This window comes from Nannobrachium achirus (assembly GCF_963921795.1).
Source record: "Nannobrachium achirus genome assembly, chromosome: 7".
Classification (NCBI taxonomy): Eukaryota; Metazoa; Chordata; class Actinopteri; order Myctophiformes; family Myctophidae; genus Nannobrachium; species Nannobrachium achirus.
In genome coordinates, this window is record NC_137816.1 from 64689695 (window position 1) to 64707672 (window position 17978).

Sequence of the window (17978 nt, forward strand, 5' to 3'; positions counted from 1 at the left end):
TGTGGGGCCAGCGATCCAGGAGTCATTGAGTTGGTGTTGGCTCGACCACACTCTGGCATCTCATGTAACACACACTGGATTCATTGCAACACTAATTCCTAAATGTAACATACCTAGTAAAACACGCACGCACGCACGCACGCACGCACGCACGCACGCACGCACGCACGCACGCACGCACGCACATTTTCTTCATCGCTTCCATGAGATGCACTCCCATCTCACATCAGGCTCTAGCGTGGGGGGTGGGGGGGGGTCCCTTTCTGTCCCTCACGATGAGTTTTAATTAAGTGGCAGCAGGACCAGGGGCCAGGGGAGAGCCCTGGAGAGGTGGCAGCCTGGGTAATGAGGCTGGACCACTGGGAGGTGATGGGGCTGACAGGTGACAGGGGCGTGGGGGGGGGGGGGGGCGGCAGCTGTGTGTGTGTGTGTGTGTGTGTGTGTGTGTGTGTGTGTGTGTGTGTGTGTGTGTGTGTGTGTGTGTGTGTGTGTGTGTGTCTTACCGTGGCCTGCTGCTTCTCTGCTCTCTCTGTGGCCTCATCCAGCTGCTTCTGCAGGGCTGCCTGGAGGGATTTCATCTCCTCCCTGTGACCACAAACACTCTGTTAGGATACTGTACAATACAGTACACACTGTATATCGTCGTTGTCGGGTGGAAACCTTGTATGTCCAAAACCGTTTGTTTTGTATTTATCATTTTAGAAATGATTCAAACTAGTGAAAACAGCCGATCTACAAGCACACAACGCCTCGCACCGCGAGGCGTTGTGTGCTTGTAGATCTGCTGTTTTCACTACTTTTGTGCGACTGCCTTGCATGATGAAGCAGGGTTTACTTTGCGAAAGAACGTGCAAATTTGAAACTTGGAGATACGAGGTTTCCACCCGACAACGATGACATATATATATATATATATATATATATATATATATATATATATATATATATATATGCTTTAGTTACTAGTTACTTTGCTGATATAAATTATAATATTAGAAAACATACATTAACCACTTCAGCCCTATTTCATACCTATAAGGCTATTTAAAAATAGCTGATCTATAAGCTCACAATGTTGTGAGCTGGTTGTACTGCTATTTGCAAACATTTTGTACTTTTACTTTTGGTATAGGCTACTTTGAGTACATTTTGATGCCAACACTTTCATACTTTTACTCAAGTACATTTTGAATTCCGGACTTTTACTTAACGGAACAGAGTATTCTAGATCGCAGTATTGATACTTTTACTTGAGTAAAATATCTGAGTACTGGGTGCCCGCTGGCCTACCGGTCCAGGTGCATACCACATATAGGCTCAGTGTAGCCTGACAGCGTGTCACTGGTTCGAATCCCGATCCAGACTACCTTTACTGTGTCACTCCCCATCTCTCTGCCCATTTCCTGTCAGTCTACCCTCCTGTCAATAAAGGCATAAAAGCCCAAAAATATATCTTAACTCCCAAGGAGCCAAACTCGTTCAGTAACGAGTTAAGGCCACTAGGTGTCACCATGCCAAAAGGAGTTGTCTCGTCCCTGAACGAGACAACGAAGGGTTAACTGTACGTGCAGCTGCCTGCCCTCTGAATGACCATACGTCCATACGTCACCCCGTAGCAGAGAGAGAGAGAGAGAAGGAGAGAGGAAAAAAAGGCACGCGCTGGTTGCATTGTTTTCCATTCTACTCTGAAACATAAAAAGGGCTTTATCTCTGAATGAGGTGAAAAGAACGCCAGGGAAGCAGAGATATGATTGTTTTCACGGCGACACTATAACGCGATGGTCGGCTCCCGTTTGGATTTTAGTTTCGCAAGCTTTTGTAAACAAAGGGATTATCTTCCTCAATCGTCAGTGGACACCCACGTGCACACGCACGAAGCTTCCGAGGCTCTTCAAAATAAAGCGAGAGTGAACGGCGGCAGCAGCAACAGCTAGAAATGTTATAAACCTGAGCAGCCCATGTGTTAAAGATGGGGTGCCATGCCCCCCCCCCCCCCCCCCCCCCCAAAAATAAAAAAAAAAAAAAACATGATGATCAGGTATTATGATTACACTAGGAGGAAGATATTTTCCAAAAAAGGTGTACAGAATGTGTTAAAATGTGTTTTTTATGTGGCCACACCCACCAGTACATTAAGTATGCCTGGTTGTCATGGTGGGTGGTGACCCAGCTGAAGTTAGCCACACCCACAGTGTTGGGTGAAAAGGGGAGGGGATGAGTTTATGATGTCATTAACTCAGTGTTTTTCAGTTGGGCCTTTTGACTCAGAGGCTTTCAGCTTTCAGGACGTAACCAAAAATACACAGGGAAGACATATTTGCACATTATAACCACTCCTGGGGGTCTATTGGAGTTTTTCCACCACTGCACTTGAGCTATAAAGGGTGGAATAGGGAGCTGCTGTTTGCTCGTGTCTTGCTGCGATAACAACCATTCCAAACAAGTGAGACTCCACAGGGACTCGTGAAGTGCAGCATGTTTGAACATTTGCTCTGATTAATGACACAGTTCCGACCTCACGCACAACCGCCCATCGGGAAATAACGGAAGAACTATGTTTGTCTGCCTAACGCATGGAAAGCATAGCATGAGGACCGAGTCCGGGTCAGATTGAAAACGGGGCACAGCAGAGTCCCCAGGCAAGTTAAGTTCAGTCTGTGGTCAGTCTGGCTTACTGACTCAGTCACTTTATAGTTAGTATAACCCTGTTTGAAATAAACAGCAGAATTTGGACATTAAAGAACAAGAGAAACGAGGTGCTCAGGAGGGTAGCAGCAAAGGATAAAACTAGAAAAAGAGAAGAAGGATCCGAGCACTCAAAAAGTTAAAAAGGAGGGGAACGGACGTAAAAGCAGTGTACTTTATTTCATAACAGAATAATAAAAGCTGACATGTTTCGACCCACTCAGGGTCTTCATCAGGGCATGTATGCCCTGATGAAGAAGTACACTGCTTTTACGTCCGTTCCCCTCCTTTTTAACCTTTTGAGTGCTCGGATCCTTCTTCTCTTTTTCTAGAATCTGGACATTATTATTGTCTGCAGGTCCAGTACAACATGACACAAAATTAAAAGTTAAATTCTCACTTAGAAGCAAATAGTATTCTTTGTCACTTAGTAGATTAGCTGAACTTCATGGCCAATCAACCAATCAATCGAACAATCGATTGATTATTATTTTGATGAATAACAGTCCTCAGTTTAAAGGAGTAGTTCACCCAAATAATTACTTGTTTTCTATCATTTACTCAACCCCATGGGGCCTTGAATTCATGTAGAATTTTTAGTTTAAAAAAAAAACGTTCACAAAAGAAACCTATGTAGCCTACGAATCAGACAAGAAAGCCTGCTCTCGAATGCGTGGTAGAAATGTGGTCTCTCATGCGGGATGCCCATGTTTGAATAATGTTTCTATTCTGTATAAGTTATCTGTAAAGGTTGAGTTCAGATTCAGAATTGCATTTTCTTTTCCCCAACACTCCAGGAAACAGTCCTGTGCAGCATATAGTAAACAATGAAGGCCTTGGAACTACAAAAATATAAATACGGCTTGCAAAAAAAAAAGACTTGCAGAAAATGGAAAGGTAAACTCAAGAAACTCAAGGGCTGTAAACGCTTTGCCTGTCCAAGCAGAACTGACTGCCCTTGCAGCCTCCTTTAAATAGGGCCTGGATCACATTTTGGGCACCAATATAATCCAAAAGACATTAATAAACTTCGTAACCAAATGGACTTGCCCAGCAAAACGTCCCGAGATACAGTACAGTATGTGAGAGGGAGAGAGAGCTAATGATTTTCATTCTCTGTCTCTCTGCGTCTCTCTCTCCACACGCACACACCCACGCGCACGCGCACGCACGCACGCACACAGAGCACGTCTTCAATGTTTTCATAATAACACCAATAGCGCTGTTGCACGGTTTTATCAACATAATCAAGTGAGATGCATTGGTTTTAGAATATTGTTTAACAGCATTATTCATATAGCTAACAATATGTACAGTATGACACCTGAACTTACAGACAGACAGACTTTCTATCTGTGAGCACAGCTGTCCTGTGCTCTCATTGGCTGTAACACAGATCTTCTCAAGGTGCGATCGCAACCCCATTCATATGTATGATGTCCAGTCTGCAAAAGAGCCAAATATAAAACCTGATAGATATCTAGAAACATCGTCAAGCGTATCATCGTGGCCGGATCTTCTCGCAGTGCCTTTCTCTCGCACACAGCGAGGAAAGTCTGATCTTGTGTCAGTGCAAGGGTTTTGTCCGCGAGCACCTCGCGCGCGTGCAAGACACCAGTCATGTTGCCATACCTTAGCGACAGGTACAATGAAAAGTACATTTTATTATTTACCCCTGTAGCCAAGGTATGGCAGCTGCCATAGCTTGCCATACCCAATTGACGCCTCTGCATTTCTTTATTGCAACCAGTGAGCAGATTATAATTCAGCATGGTCTCAGTGTAAATGTTTCCACAGTATTTTCTAAGAACCAACACATGCATGTGCTGTGTGCATGGAAAGTCTATTAAATATAACATCCCATCTGTACAGTATTCAGCCATCAAACGCTTCCACATTAATACATGTCACATTTCGCCCTTTCTACGCATGTTACCTTTGATAAACATTTCCCACGTCGTGGCACTACACTCGCAGCGAAAATTATTTTCAGAAAGCAATCAAAGCAAAGTTAAGAGCTGTCGAAAGCAAACGATTTGCAATAAATCACCTGTCCGCACGCTGAATGATGGAGTTGCTCGGTAATTGCACTCGACACGTGTTTAAGTGGAACCTTTAAAAGCTGTGTCATCGACAAACAGCTTTAAAAAACAACCTGGAGCTGTCAAGTGCTTTGGTAAGCAGTGTTCAATGGAGCCGCTGTGTTTATGGACGTTGGTGGATGATGCTTCGTTTATAATTTGTTGTACGACAGTGTGACACACCAAAAATAGCCCATCTATAAGCTCATAACGAGTCGCGGATGAGACACTTTGTAAGCAGTGGTAAAACGTACATTTCCTCAAGTACTATACTTGGGTAGAGGTAATGTAAGTAGGCATACAGTTTTGAGGTTTTTACCTTCTTGAGTTTCTCCATTTTTCAATACTTTGTACTTCTACTCCACTACTCTTTTTTTTTTTATATTATATTATTTTTTTATAAGTCTGCTATTTTCAGTGCATCACACACACACAGTCTGTGAGTATAAATTGGGCTTAAGCCAGCGCTGGCATGAGTCCCCTGAACGGTCTATTTCATCGATCGGTTATCAGGATATTGCCCGCAGGAGACTGGATCTCTGAACCTCAATCAGAATCTGACATTTCATGTGAGTGAAAAGGCTGCATAACGTCCCCTCCTCATTAAAAGACTCATTACACACAACATTAATCAGACAATTATAACTGCTGAAGAGGCTTTTTATCAAGACACTTAAACAGCTGCTTGTATAAAACCAACTATATAGAAGCATGGATGTGCTCATGCTGCATGCGGCCGGGGGCTATTTTCACTATAAATGAGTGAAAGGTTATGTTTGGGTGTACAGATGGGTGTCGTTATTGTCTCACTGCATGGGGTCACACAATGATCAACATTCAGCTGTAGTTTGGATATTAAAGTCTTTGAATGGAGGTGTAAATGTTACCTCTGTTCTCTGCTCAGTTAGAATAGAGGTGTAAATGTTACCTCTGGTCTCTGCTCAGTTAGAATAGAGGTGTAAATGTTACCTCTGTTCTCTGCTCAGTTAGAATAGAGGTGTAAATGTTACCTCTGTTTGTGGCTGAGGTCCAGGATGTGTTGAACGTCCTTCTTGGCCACAGAGTCATGGTTTTTCAGTGACTGGAAGGAACAGAAACACACAGTTAAATCCTCAGTGTTCATTTTTACCACTGAAACCCTTTATACATAGTTTACCCTAGGAGTCCCCAGGGCTCTATGCTTGGCTCCCTACTTTTTCTCTCTTCAATAACTATCTTTAAATCAGCCATTTGTGGTTAATTTTAGCCTTAGAATAAGGACGGTTCATGTGGTGCATGTTGTGAGTTAACGTACAGTAACGTAACTGAGCCCTGGAATAAGTGTATTTATAGTGATATGATGAATATTACAATAAATGTATGTAATATTGCACCAGTATGAAAGTGTTTATTTGCCCTAGAAGAGATGACACGTCTTTTTATTCCAGGAAAATTACATCATTCATAAAGTCACTGCAGCAATATTTCAAAGCACATGGATGCAGAACTGACGAGGAAATCATGACTACAAGTAAGACACCCTAAGGCCATGAAAAGCAACTGACTGAGCAGCGTTCGGTTAAAGCCTGTGAAAAGACTGTGAAAGCCACAACCAATCAGCGACACGCCACAGACCCATGAGAGCGAGTGTTACACCAAATGTGTTACTTTCAACTTTTTGTGACCTGCCTTCATGGATGGTCCTGGAATGGGAGGGAGGAACTGAAGTCAATATAGGTAACATACTGTATACGGAGGATTTTTCCTCCGCGATGACGTCATCGCCCAATGATAACAGATCGGTGAGTCTTATTTTTTACCAGCGGCTCCCTATGGCGGCGTGGTAATGTTATATAATACAAAACGTTAAATGGTATCAGAGATCAGAGCACACTACGAACCGGTTCTGAAATCCAGAAGAAGTTCAGGATTGGCACTTAATAAGAAAGGGAACAAAGAACAAACTGCATACTGTGCTGCATATACTGTAGGCCTAATGTGCGAATCCACAAAAGGCTACATGGCTAAATCATTCCCATCATTTGAACTTGCATCTGCTAACTTTGCAGGTATGAATAACATAAAGTAATGTTTCACTGTATAAAATACAGCGAAACCTTACTTCATGTAATTCGTACCTGCAAAGTTATCAGAGCTTGCGTTGGTGTCCTGGAGCAATGGTTCTCCACCATTTTAATTTCAAGGACCCCCAGTTTGACATGCATTAGGCCACGGACCCCCATTTAATGACATTTCTATCTCTGAGATCCCAATTTATATTGTATTGTATGGAAACCCAAAGCCTTTAAAGCACATTACATGTCATATTACTGTTACGTAAATGTGGAAATATTTCCGCTTAAGATACAGTATGTCACGAGGAAAATGTCCTATAATGTTTCCATTATAGGACAGATTGAAAATAACCATAGGCTACTTAACAGTTAACCACTTTAACCCCAGCATCCCTATTCTGGGGGAACATTCGCAACACGTCACAAATGCATCAAAGAATTTGTGACGGCATTTGGGGACCCCAAATGCTGCCCCCCTGGATAGAAGCCTCAGCAGCAGCACTGAATGGACATCAAAGTCTGGCCTGAGGGACAACGGTCTCCAGAGAGCACAGCGCCAGACAGAGAGGCTCATGGGAAGATACACCGCCTGCCCTGTCCACTCACTTACTGACTGACTGACTGACTGACTGACTGTTACACAGATAGTGTGATAGAGAGAGAGAGAGAGAGAGAGAGAGAGAGAGAGAGAGAGAGAGAGAGAGAGAGAGAGAGCATGCCATTTTGTCTGACTACCGTAATATAATTACTTTGACTCTCGATGCTTCCTTTTAAACTAATGTAATAACTAAAGCCATCAAAGCTCCTTCAGCCCTCTGGTCAAAGCAGGACCAGGACCATGGCGGAGTAAACATTCTGAAATGTCAGGGGAAAAAGTCTGAACGTCTAAATGTTCTGCTGTTTTGTATATGAGGTTCAGGTTGTACAGACATTAGTGTCATGGAAACCATTCTGAAAGTCTAAATGTTCTACTGTTCTGTATATGAGCTTCAGGTTTAGATCAGGGGTAGGCAATCTTAGGCATGGGTGCCAACATTTTGGCACTCGCCCTCCCTCAACATTGGCACAGGGACAAAATAAAATATATACCTGTATATATATATTTTTAAACATGGTCAATTAAATTAAGTCACATCATTTGCTGCAAATTACATCCTGCACATAATTCTACATTCATTAAAATCTGAACTCTGACTGGGGAGGGAGTCAGGGAGATAGGTAATATTGCTAATGATCATAATTAACAATGTGCTGCCAATCAAAATATGTAGACATTTTGATGGGGTGTCATTAAAATGTATGTTGACATGGCACATTGACTCTAGAAAATAAAATCATGGCACTTAATTTCAAAAAGGATGCTGTCCCCTGCATTAGATCATTCTGAAAGTCTAAATGTTCTGCTGTTCTGTATATGATCTTCAGGTTGTACAGACATATAGTTTCAAAGTGATGTGGAAGATCGGGTTACAGCTACGGGAGAGTATTTTTTGCAGGTCTTCGTTAGTTTTACTGAGGTTAGGGTTAAGGTAAGGTTAGGTATATTTCCATCCCCCCGACTTTTGGCACCTCCGTGCAGCCAATCACAAGCTTCCGCTGCCTTAACCCAGTTGCCTTTTTGATACAGTCGGACTGAAACACCTGCAAAAACCACTCTCCCATACAACTACAGTACAAGGACGTGATGTGAGTCCAAACATTCTTTCAGTTCTCCTGTGCTCCATCAGTCAACTAACTGGAAGTTAGTTGACTTCCGGCTGTAGCTCAGGAGGTAGAGTGGGTTGGCCAATGATCCATGGGTTGGAGGTTCAAATCCCAGCTTCTCCTGTCTACATGTCGAAGTTTCCTTGGGCAAGACACTGAACCCCAAGTTGCTCCCGGTGAGCTGGTTGGTGCATTGCATGGTTTCCACTGCCACCGGTGTATGAATGTGTGTGTGAATGGGTGAATGTAATGCACATTGTAAAGCGCTTTGGATAAAAGCGCTATATAAATGCACCATTTACCATTTATGTTCTCTCTCCATTCACTGTCATTGTATGGCAGTAAAAACTATCCATTGTATTCGTAGCAAAGATAGCTTTATCGAAAATCAGATTCTTAATTAAGGTATAAAGTATGTACCCAGCTCACAATCTACTTGTCAGTGACTGCAGATTAAGGCTTATAAGCCTTAGAATGTATCTAGCTTTCATTACGCATCCTGGTGAAGTGAATTGAATTACTTATTCAGCCGGCTACAGATCTGATGTAGTGTCACACCTCATAACAGGAGATGGGATCACCGCATTACAGTACATTTGTTTCATAATCGTGTCATTAAACTGCAATCAAAGGCTTCCGAGCCATTTCTGATGGCAAAAAGAAAAGAAAAAAAAATCACACCCGTGTGAACTGAGCGGTGGTCGTGGAGGCTGTGCAACAGCACTACTGGGTGGGTGCAGCGGGGTTAGTGTGCTTTACAATGCTGTAGTTTCTTCACACACTCTAATTTATTTGACCCTAAAACATTCAGTTTGTTAATAATAATAATAATACTTGACCACACATGCTGACCCACCCTTCTCCCCTGTGTGTGTGTGTGTGTGTGTGTGTGTGTGTGTGTGTGTGTGTGTGTGTGTGTGTGTGTGTGTGTGTGTGTGTGTGTGTGTGAGAACAACAGCGCCCCTCCCTTAACATGTGTGGTCAGAAAAGGTACTGCAGGCTTGAGGCTACATACACGGACGGACGGCCGGACGGACGCATACACACACGGCCACGTATAGGAGACGGTGTGACCACCGCTCAAAAAGGGGATGTGAAATCACCTCCAGGCTCAAGTGGAGCCACTTTGGCCCCTTTAACATCCCTGTGATGTTTTCAAACTGAAACAGGAAGGTTCTCACCTGGAGGTTGCCTTTTATGCTGTCCAGCTCCTTTGATGTCCTGGAGAGTTGGTGCAGAATACCACTCCTTTCACCAAACACCTCCTTCAGCTTCTTTTCAAGACCCTCATAGCTTTGTCTGGAGAGAGAGAGAGAGAGAGAGAGAGAGAGAGAGAGAGAGAGGGAGAGGGAGAGGGAGAGGGAGAGAAACAGATGTTTATTATGTTATTGAAGTCATAAAGACAAAAATCACACCTAGTGTGAAGTGAGCGGTTCTATTCATGAGTTAATTTCATTAAGTGTCCCGCAAAGCTTGGCCAATGTGACCCTGGGTGTACAACAAACTTTACAGTTTACAGTTTACATTTTAGGCATTTAGCAGACGCTTTTAATCCAAAGCGACTTACAATAAGCAGATAACATCACAATAATAAACAAGATAATATGTCAGTACATAATCAACAATATAACAAATGCAAATGGATATCTATCTTGAAAAAAACAGAGTATAATCAAAGTTCTAAAAAACCTAAAAACAAAAACAAATGCTAACTAGCTTCATGTATGGTCATTGATTTTTCTGTAGTGCTAAACTTTGGTCGCTTTGTGCAAAGATGTAGGCCAGGTGTAGGCTGGATGTAGGCCAGATGTAGGCTGGATGTAGGCCAAGCTTTGCGTTGCGTGAAGATTGGCTAATGTGACCCTGGGCGTACAACAAACTTTGAGGGATGTGTACAAAGATATCGGCCAGATGTAGGCCAACTGGCCTATGTGATCCAGGGCATACGACAAACTTTGGACAAAGCCGGATTTTGGAGCTCAGCTCCTTCCAGGAGCCCCGCCCAAAAAGCAAAACAGTCATTTTCCTACATGCCACATATCACTGAGATGATTTACAAAAGGGAAAACGTCCACATACAAAACATTTGGTGTCAAACTATATTCAACGCAAGGGGCAAGTTCCATTCACTGGAAATGAAGCGGCTTCCGGGTTCTCGTTGAAGCTGCTGTTCCAATTAATGGCCCAGCAGATGACGCTGTTTCACCTAACAGTACCAAAAAAACTTTTTTTTTTTTTACTTCTTACTTCCTACTAGTACTTTCGGGGACTGAGTTACTAGGGCCCAAGGTGGAGGGGCCCTAGTATTTTTGAAAAGTCGTGAAAATGTGTGAAAATCTTTGAATATATGTATTTTTTAAGCGAACATTTGTGACTAAAATTTTGCTTCTGGGGGGTCCCTGGGACTAAATATTCTGAGATGGGGGTCCGTGGCCAAACACATATCATTTTGGGGGTCCTTCACATGAAAAAGTTTGTTCACCACTTACATAGAAATATTCATTCAAAAAAGAAGGATTTGAAATATTCAAAGATTTTCAAGATTTTTTTCAGAAATAGCAGATCTACAAGGTTGTGTGAGATTGTATATCTGCTATTTTTCAAAAGTTAAAGCACAGGGGCCCCACAGTGAATCCTTGTACCCAGGGCCCAGAATTTGGTGTGACACCCCTGGTGGGAGGTGCTTTTCGGGCAGGCCATCCTTTCACACAGTGGACCACAGAGTCACACAGAATGTGACAACGTTGCCATCATGTATTGAGCAGCTCTCCATGCTCCACTGTTCACTGTGCCCCCTCAGCATCAGCACTTCTCTATTACACTGCAGAGCAGCTGCCTGATAGAACCTCGCATGGTTCAGCTCTTTTATTTCACCTCGTAAATTAATGCTCAGAGTGAAGCTCACAATGCGTTCCGATATTTTCTATTTTCTTTTATACAATTTTGAAAGAGACAGTGGTTAAGTCTGTCTGTGGGTTTTGTGAATATTTAGTATTGACTCTAAATAATAACTACATTGGAATCACATATCTTGAAAAGTTAACATTTTGGACATCCAAGGTTTCCACCCTACAGTGACGATAACACTCTCCTGCTGTGACTCCAAGGCTAGAGAAATGTTTGGCCTCAATAAGTCCATGTATTATGTGTCATATCCAATAAATGATGCCACCACCACATTGTGGGAGAGAGAAAGATCATCTTTTGATTACTTCCAAGAAGCCGCCCTGATGTCAAAAATAGTGCTGGCCTGATGTAAAAGATGACATAAAGTGATTGCAGAGATTATGGACATCAGCCTGTTTGTCAGGTTGTGAAGCTGCTCATAAGCACACATTCTCTGGCATCCAAAAAGAGATCTTTGTTAGGAGGGAGGAAGACAGAATCCTAGCCTCTTGTACAGTAGGTCACACATTAAGCAGCTGCTGTCATTTTATGGCATTAATGGTCAATTTGTATTGGACAAATTAGGAAAAAGTAGACTTTGCTGTGTTCTCCTTGTCTGGTGATATAGTGTTTTCTGTGTCAGTGGACCTCAAGTCACAAGTCTTCTTCATTTCCCAGCCAGAGATGAAGCTATTCCATGGGGTAATGAATGCACTGCAGACAGGGTGAACTCCCACCCCCCCTCTTTCCCTCTGCTGCATGAACCCACAATAAACTCCCCACTGATGCCGTATGGTGTCAAGTCATGTGCAGGATGCAATATGCAGTGTTATTTATTAATATCCCAGGTGCTGCTTTTCTCTCAGTGATTTACACTGTGTGTTATTGTGTTGATCTGGTGATGGGGACTCTGTCCCATGGGTTATGCCAGGTTCCTGCAGCAGGGACCAGCTTAAAACAAACCAATGAATCGTTGCATAAAAAGGTAGCTATGCAGGGTCAAACAATAGTTTAACAACATGAACCTTGTTCCTGTTTTGGTTGTATGTCAAAACCCTAGGTCTATATGATTAACCACATGAGCACTAGCATCCCTATATTCTGGGCAAAATAATAGGCAAACATGCAGTGAAAACTTTAGATTTAGTGTAGAGGGGAAAAGGAGGGGACCACATATAGGCCCCATGTCTATACTTAAAGACTCTTTAATGATAATATTTCCCTGCAAATGTGCTGGTACGCCTAGCAGTGTTTGTCTCATCTTGGTAAGGTGATGAATAAATGGGTATGACATACGAGTTCAGATTTATAAGGAGACAAGCAGCCTTTGATAAATGTTCCCTACGTATGTTTTTTCCCACAATAATTGGATAGACAACATGAATATTTAGATGGAAAAGCAGAGCCAGAGCTTTGGTGGGAGGAAAGCATTCACTGTAGGTCATATGTCAAAATCCTATGGTTGTATATGCTGAACCACAGCATCTGAGCATCTAGTGGTGGGCCGTCAGGGCCTGCAAGGCCTTCTCTGCTGGCCCTGCAGTTGCCTGATAAAGACATTTATATTTCATAATATATAATTATGTTTCCACAAACATATTGTATTTATTTCACTGCCATCATTGTCTCTCATTCATTCAGTCAGGCTGGTCTCTGTCTGCTTCTACTCCCTGCAGGTCTAAAAACACAGCCTGTTTTTTTAACCAATCAGAATTCTTGTTGTGTTGTCTCCGGGTAGAAATCTCCATTGAACATTCACCGAAAATAGGATTGTGTGTAGAGGGGAAAAGGAGGCTGCCAAGTATAGACACCTGGGGGACCCCTTTCAACAAAGAATATAAGTTTGAAAGGGTTACTTTATAGTCAGTCATATGCCAGTGTCATGCAGCAAAAACAGCAGATCAAGAAGCTCATGTATAACTCCGGCTTAAGGGGTTAACAATCAATCAATCAATCAATCAATCAATCAATCAATCAATCAATCAATCAGATAGCCCTAATAACCAAAGGTTTTGTGATGGTGACAGCCACAATAAACAGGTTTCTTGAAGATTTTTCAGACCCTCTCATGAGGGTGATTGAGAGCGTGGGAAGCTGACAGTCCAGCTCTACTGTAGATCTTTATTCCTGATCATGAGAGAGAAGCAGGGATTGGAACAGGATCATGTGGTCGCTCCATTAAACATCTCCACAACTCTGCAACTGTACTTCAGCCAATCCTGGGCTTTCCTCAAAGTCTAGTCTACCCATAATCTTACAGAGTCAAGTCTGCATTTTGACAGTTTGAGAATTAAATTAACTCTCAGGAACGTGCTGTTCCAGTTTGTGTGCTAAATGTATCCTCTGGTGTTCTGCTACACGTACACATACACATACATCAACTTGTATAATTTAGTTTTTTTCTTTTTTTTTTTCTTGTAAAATCTCTCTAATGATCATATTTACATGCAAATGTGCTGGCAAGTAATGTTTGTCTCCTCTTGGTAAGGTGATGAATAAATGGGAAAAACACCTTCCCACTGACTTACAAGTTCAGATTTATAAGGAGACAAGCAGCCTTTGATGAATGGTTCCCTATGTATGTTTTTCCCCCATATAATTGGATAGGCAGCATGAATATTTAGATGGAAAAGCAGAGCCAGTGCTTTGGTGGGAGGAAAGCCATCTCTGTAGCGTCAGCTTTCTTCACATGGGATGATTGAAGGGAATGATGGTATTTCTGTGTTGCATCTTTCATCCAGAGAAGAGTGTTGAGTATATTAGTCCTCTACGCTCCCTATCACTTTACCCTCTAATGACAACACTTTGAATCTGTCTCCACACTCCTCTTTCTCCCAGAGGGTGCCAATAAAGAGTGATCTCTCTGGGTGCGGTGCTGAGACATCAGACATATTGGTTCTCCTCTGTCACTGCTTCTGTTTCTGTTTCATTGCCTGGAAATCTTCTTTGTTGGTGATTAAATGTTTGAGAACCACGGTTATACCACGATTATTATATAACAATATACTATGGGATTGATTAGTGAAAAAGATAAAATATGGTGATACAAGGTTGCTGTTACGATATTCTGCTGTGATCCGGTTGCATTAAAGTGATTATGGTGCATGTATGATCAGATTATGTTAACAAAAGTTAAAAGCCAGGCACAACAACCATGAACAAAATGTGTCCATCCGTTCCAAGTGTATAAATCATGTTACTTATTGTAGAGGAACACACAGTAGCTACAACATATTTCACAAGACAGGAGCCACAAAAACATTGCTGTAATTCAAAGTCATTTGAAAGAGTTGTAACGTTACCGGACTGAATATAAAATGAGCTAATTTGTTGTCATGCAGATTATGATGTGTGAACAGCGCTTTATGTGGTGCGTCCAATTTCAGGCTGGATTAATTATGCCATTAAATGGGGTGCAAATAAACACTTGTAATAAGGGAGACGGCCCCAGACCTGTCATGGAATCAATCTATTCCTCTAGCAGAGCACGAGCAGCACCTCTCACCTGCAGCCAGCATCAATCACTCATGTTTACTGACTCTTGTCTTGTATAAACAGCTCATGCAGACACAAGGGAATAATAACTGCATGCATGTCAGGGATGTTTGATGCTAAATCTCCTTTTATTGTTTAGTGTGGGGACGTTAAAAGAAAACAATAGTGGGTGTTTTGCTTTGTCAACACAAGACAAAGGACACCCGAGACAGAGAACCAGAAGTTTGATTTGTAAATCGCACTTACATACACTACTTAAACTGTAGTTAGTATAATGTTAGCATAATTGAACTCAGTCTGACTAAAAGCAGAAAACTGAATTGGGGGATATAAACAGCTGAGGCATAGGTTCCACAGCATAACAAGATCCTCAAGATTGAAACAGTGCAAAGTGATGCGTTTCAAGCTCGTGCTTCTGCTATATTTTTCTGTTTTTGAATTTGAATTTACCGTTTTGGAGGTAATGAGGTTTTCACTCGACAGAGACGATATCTACAATTTTCAGACGCTCTATAAGCAAGGTGATACATCAGTACATCAACATCAATACATCAAATGCAAAGAAATAGAAGGCTAATCTAAGAAACACATAGGTAAACCAAGCACCTATTCAGTAAGAACTTCATACAAATAAAACATATATAAAAAATAAAAAAAACATCACAAGGATGCAACTGGGACGTATCATCAGTGATGTAGCCTGGGGTCGACGGGTGTTTCGGGTCTCGCAACATCATACACCCTCGCCCAGGTGACCCAGCCGGGGTTGATCAAGTCCCGACTTACGTCCCAGTAGCTATCCACGATCAGTCCTATTAGGGAAAGACAGGGTCACTCAATGTGCTGCACCGGAACTACTCTGCCGGGATTGGGGGTACTATTCTGGCGCGTGGAAGAACTAGGCTCTATGGGTAGACTCCTGGCCGGGCTCCTCCTACGTCTCACCAGGTCCTCTCCTGCTCTCACCAGGTTCAGAACCTGTGCGTTCAGAACCTCACCGTGGATTTGTTGGGCTTCTTCCTCACGGAAGACACAGGCTGGGGCGCTAACCCAACCTGCTCCCGGGTGCCGTCTAAATTCCGGCCGTCAACCGAGTCTCCGGTGGTCACCAAACTAAACATATTATGGTACAAATGCTATCTAAATTCTAACTCTAAATGCTATCTAAACTGTCTAAATCTAAATATATTTATAACCCTGCCATTAAGCTCATTCGGCTGAAATAAAATAATAGGAACAACTTCAGCTACAGAGCAGATTTTAAAAACACCACCGAACAAAAGAGCATCTCCAGCAACTCATATTCAAGTAACAGCAGTAGACTACTCAGTGTATTAGTAATCAATAAAAACAATGTTGTTTATAGTAGCCTATACTGTGAATAACACTGCATGAGCAACAATGCTGCCAAGATTAGCAAATCCATCCTGTTAGCTTTAGTTATTCTACAATACATTGTGAGGATTAAAATGAAAGCTTCCACAAAATGACACATAGTGTTTCTAGAAGGCTATTAGCTACTGTGGTGCTGCTGCTGCTGCTATTAAACTTTGTTGTAGAGAGAAAGGACACAACATATTGTGGACACTCTCCATTGCTGATTTTACCTATCAGTGTTCATTTAGGCAGTATTGTTTTAGTTTCAGTCATAATCTTTCGAATACATTTTCATTTAGTTTTAGTCATATTTGAGTCATCTGAAAAGGTTTAGTTTTAGTCTACTCGTATGTGTTAATAAGTTTCAAAGTATCAACCTTATAATGAAATTAAAGTAGTGTAAGCCGACTGCACTCTCAGCTCTCACTCTTTCTCTCTTGTTTCTAGGAATGAGATTGACAGAGCTGTGGGACAAAGAGACTGAGAGAATTAATCATTTATTCATTATGAGGCATTTGATCACACGGGGAAACTACAATTAATTACCTGTCCTCACTGAGTTCACTGTCTGAGCTCTCTCTCTCTCTCTCTCTCTGTGTGTGTGTGTGTGTGTGTGTGTGTGTGTGTGTGTGTGTGTGTGTGTGTGTGTGTGTGTGTGTGTGTGTGTGTGTGTGTGTGTGTGTGTGTGTGTGTGTGTGTGTGTGTGTGTGTGTGTGTGTGTGCGCGCGCGCGTGTGCGTGTTATTTCTGTACTTTATGTTGTATGTATGTTTGTGTTACTGTATTTTGCATCTACGTACCAGTGTGTAGGTGTTTGTATATTCCTGTGCTTGCGTATGTACGTGTGTGCGTGTGCGTGTCCATGCTTGTGTGCATGAGTGCATGCAAGTGTTTGTCTGTTTATTTGTGCATTTGTGTACATGGGCATGAGAGTTTTGTGTGTCTGTGTTTTGTGCACGCACGTGCGTGAGTGCGTGCGTGCGTGCATGCGTTTGAATACAGTGTGTGTATTTGAATATGCGTTGGCGGGCTGACAGTAGAAGACAGTAGTCTGAAATAACCTGCTTGTGCTGACTAAGTCATTATTATCATTGGCTGGCTGAACACTGCAGCCAATTAAAACAGAGATGGGAGGTGGGTGGCTGAAAACCACAGCCAATTAAAACAGAGATGGGAGGTGGTGGGTGGCGTGACTCTGGTTAATCATGCAAGCTGTTTAGCAAACATTGAAAGAAAAGGTCAATAAAGCTATTGCTCTGCCATTTAACTCTACAACAATTATGATATTACTTCCTTATTATTCTGGCCCAGACAAACCTTCTCATTTGTCCGTTATTTAAATTATGTAATTATCCACAACAGCGGGGGTTAAGGCATAGGAATAGAGATGCTTTGCAAATTAGATGAATAATGAATAACAACTCGCCAGCATTTTCATGCATAAGTACGCTAATTACTACACCTCGGATTATGACATTGCAATTATTTTCTTTCCCACAATGTCAAATGTGTAGTGTTAAGGGTACATTTTTGCACCCTGAGAGTTAAATTAACGTACACCACTGTACTGAAGACAATCTTCCTTCCACAAGCTCACATTAACATAGTGTACTGTACAGTGGGGTAATGATGCAAACTGTAGATTGCAGAACTATATTTCATCCAAATGGAAAAGATCTACTTCTCTCTTTAACCCT

At 42.1% G+C, this 17978-nt stretch overlaps 1 protein-coding gene across 1 annotated transcript in view; it reads right to left on the reverse strand.

Moving 5' to 3' along the window:
- Positions 1-17978, reverse strand: part of LOC308288920 (leucine zipper protein 2-like) — a gene marked incomplete at both ends in the record, with an annotated part of 165027 nt that overhangs the window by 56035 nt on the left and 91014 nt on the right. Inside the window, 3 exons of the mRNA XM_080730394.1 lie at positions 504-585; positions 5777-5847; positions 9706-9823. Coding sequence (XP_080586520.1) covers positions 504-585; positions 5777-5847; positions 9706-9823 — 271 coding nt within the window. The remainder of the gene's footprint in view (positions 1-503; positions 586-5776; positions 5848-9705; positions 9824-17978) is intronic.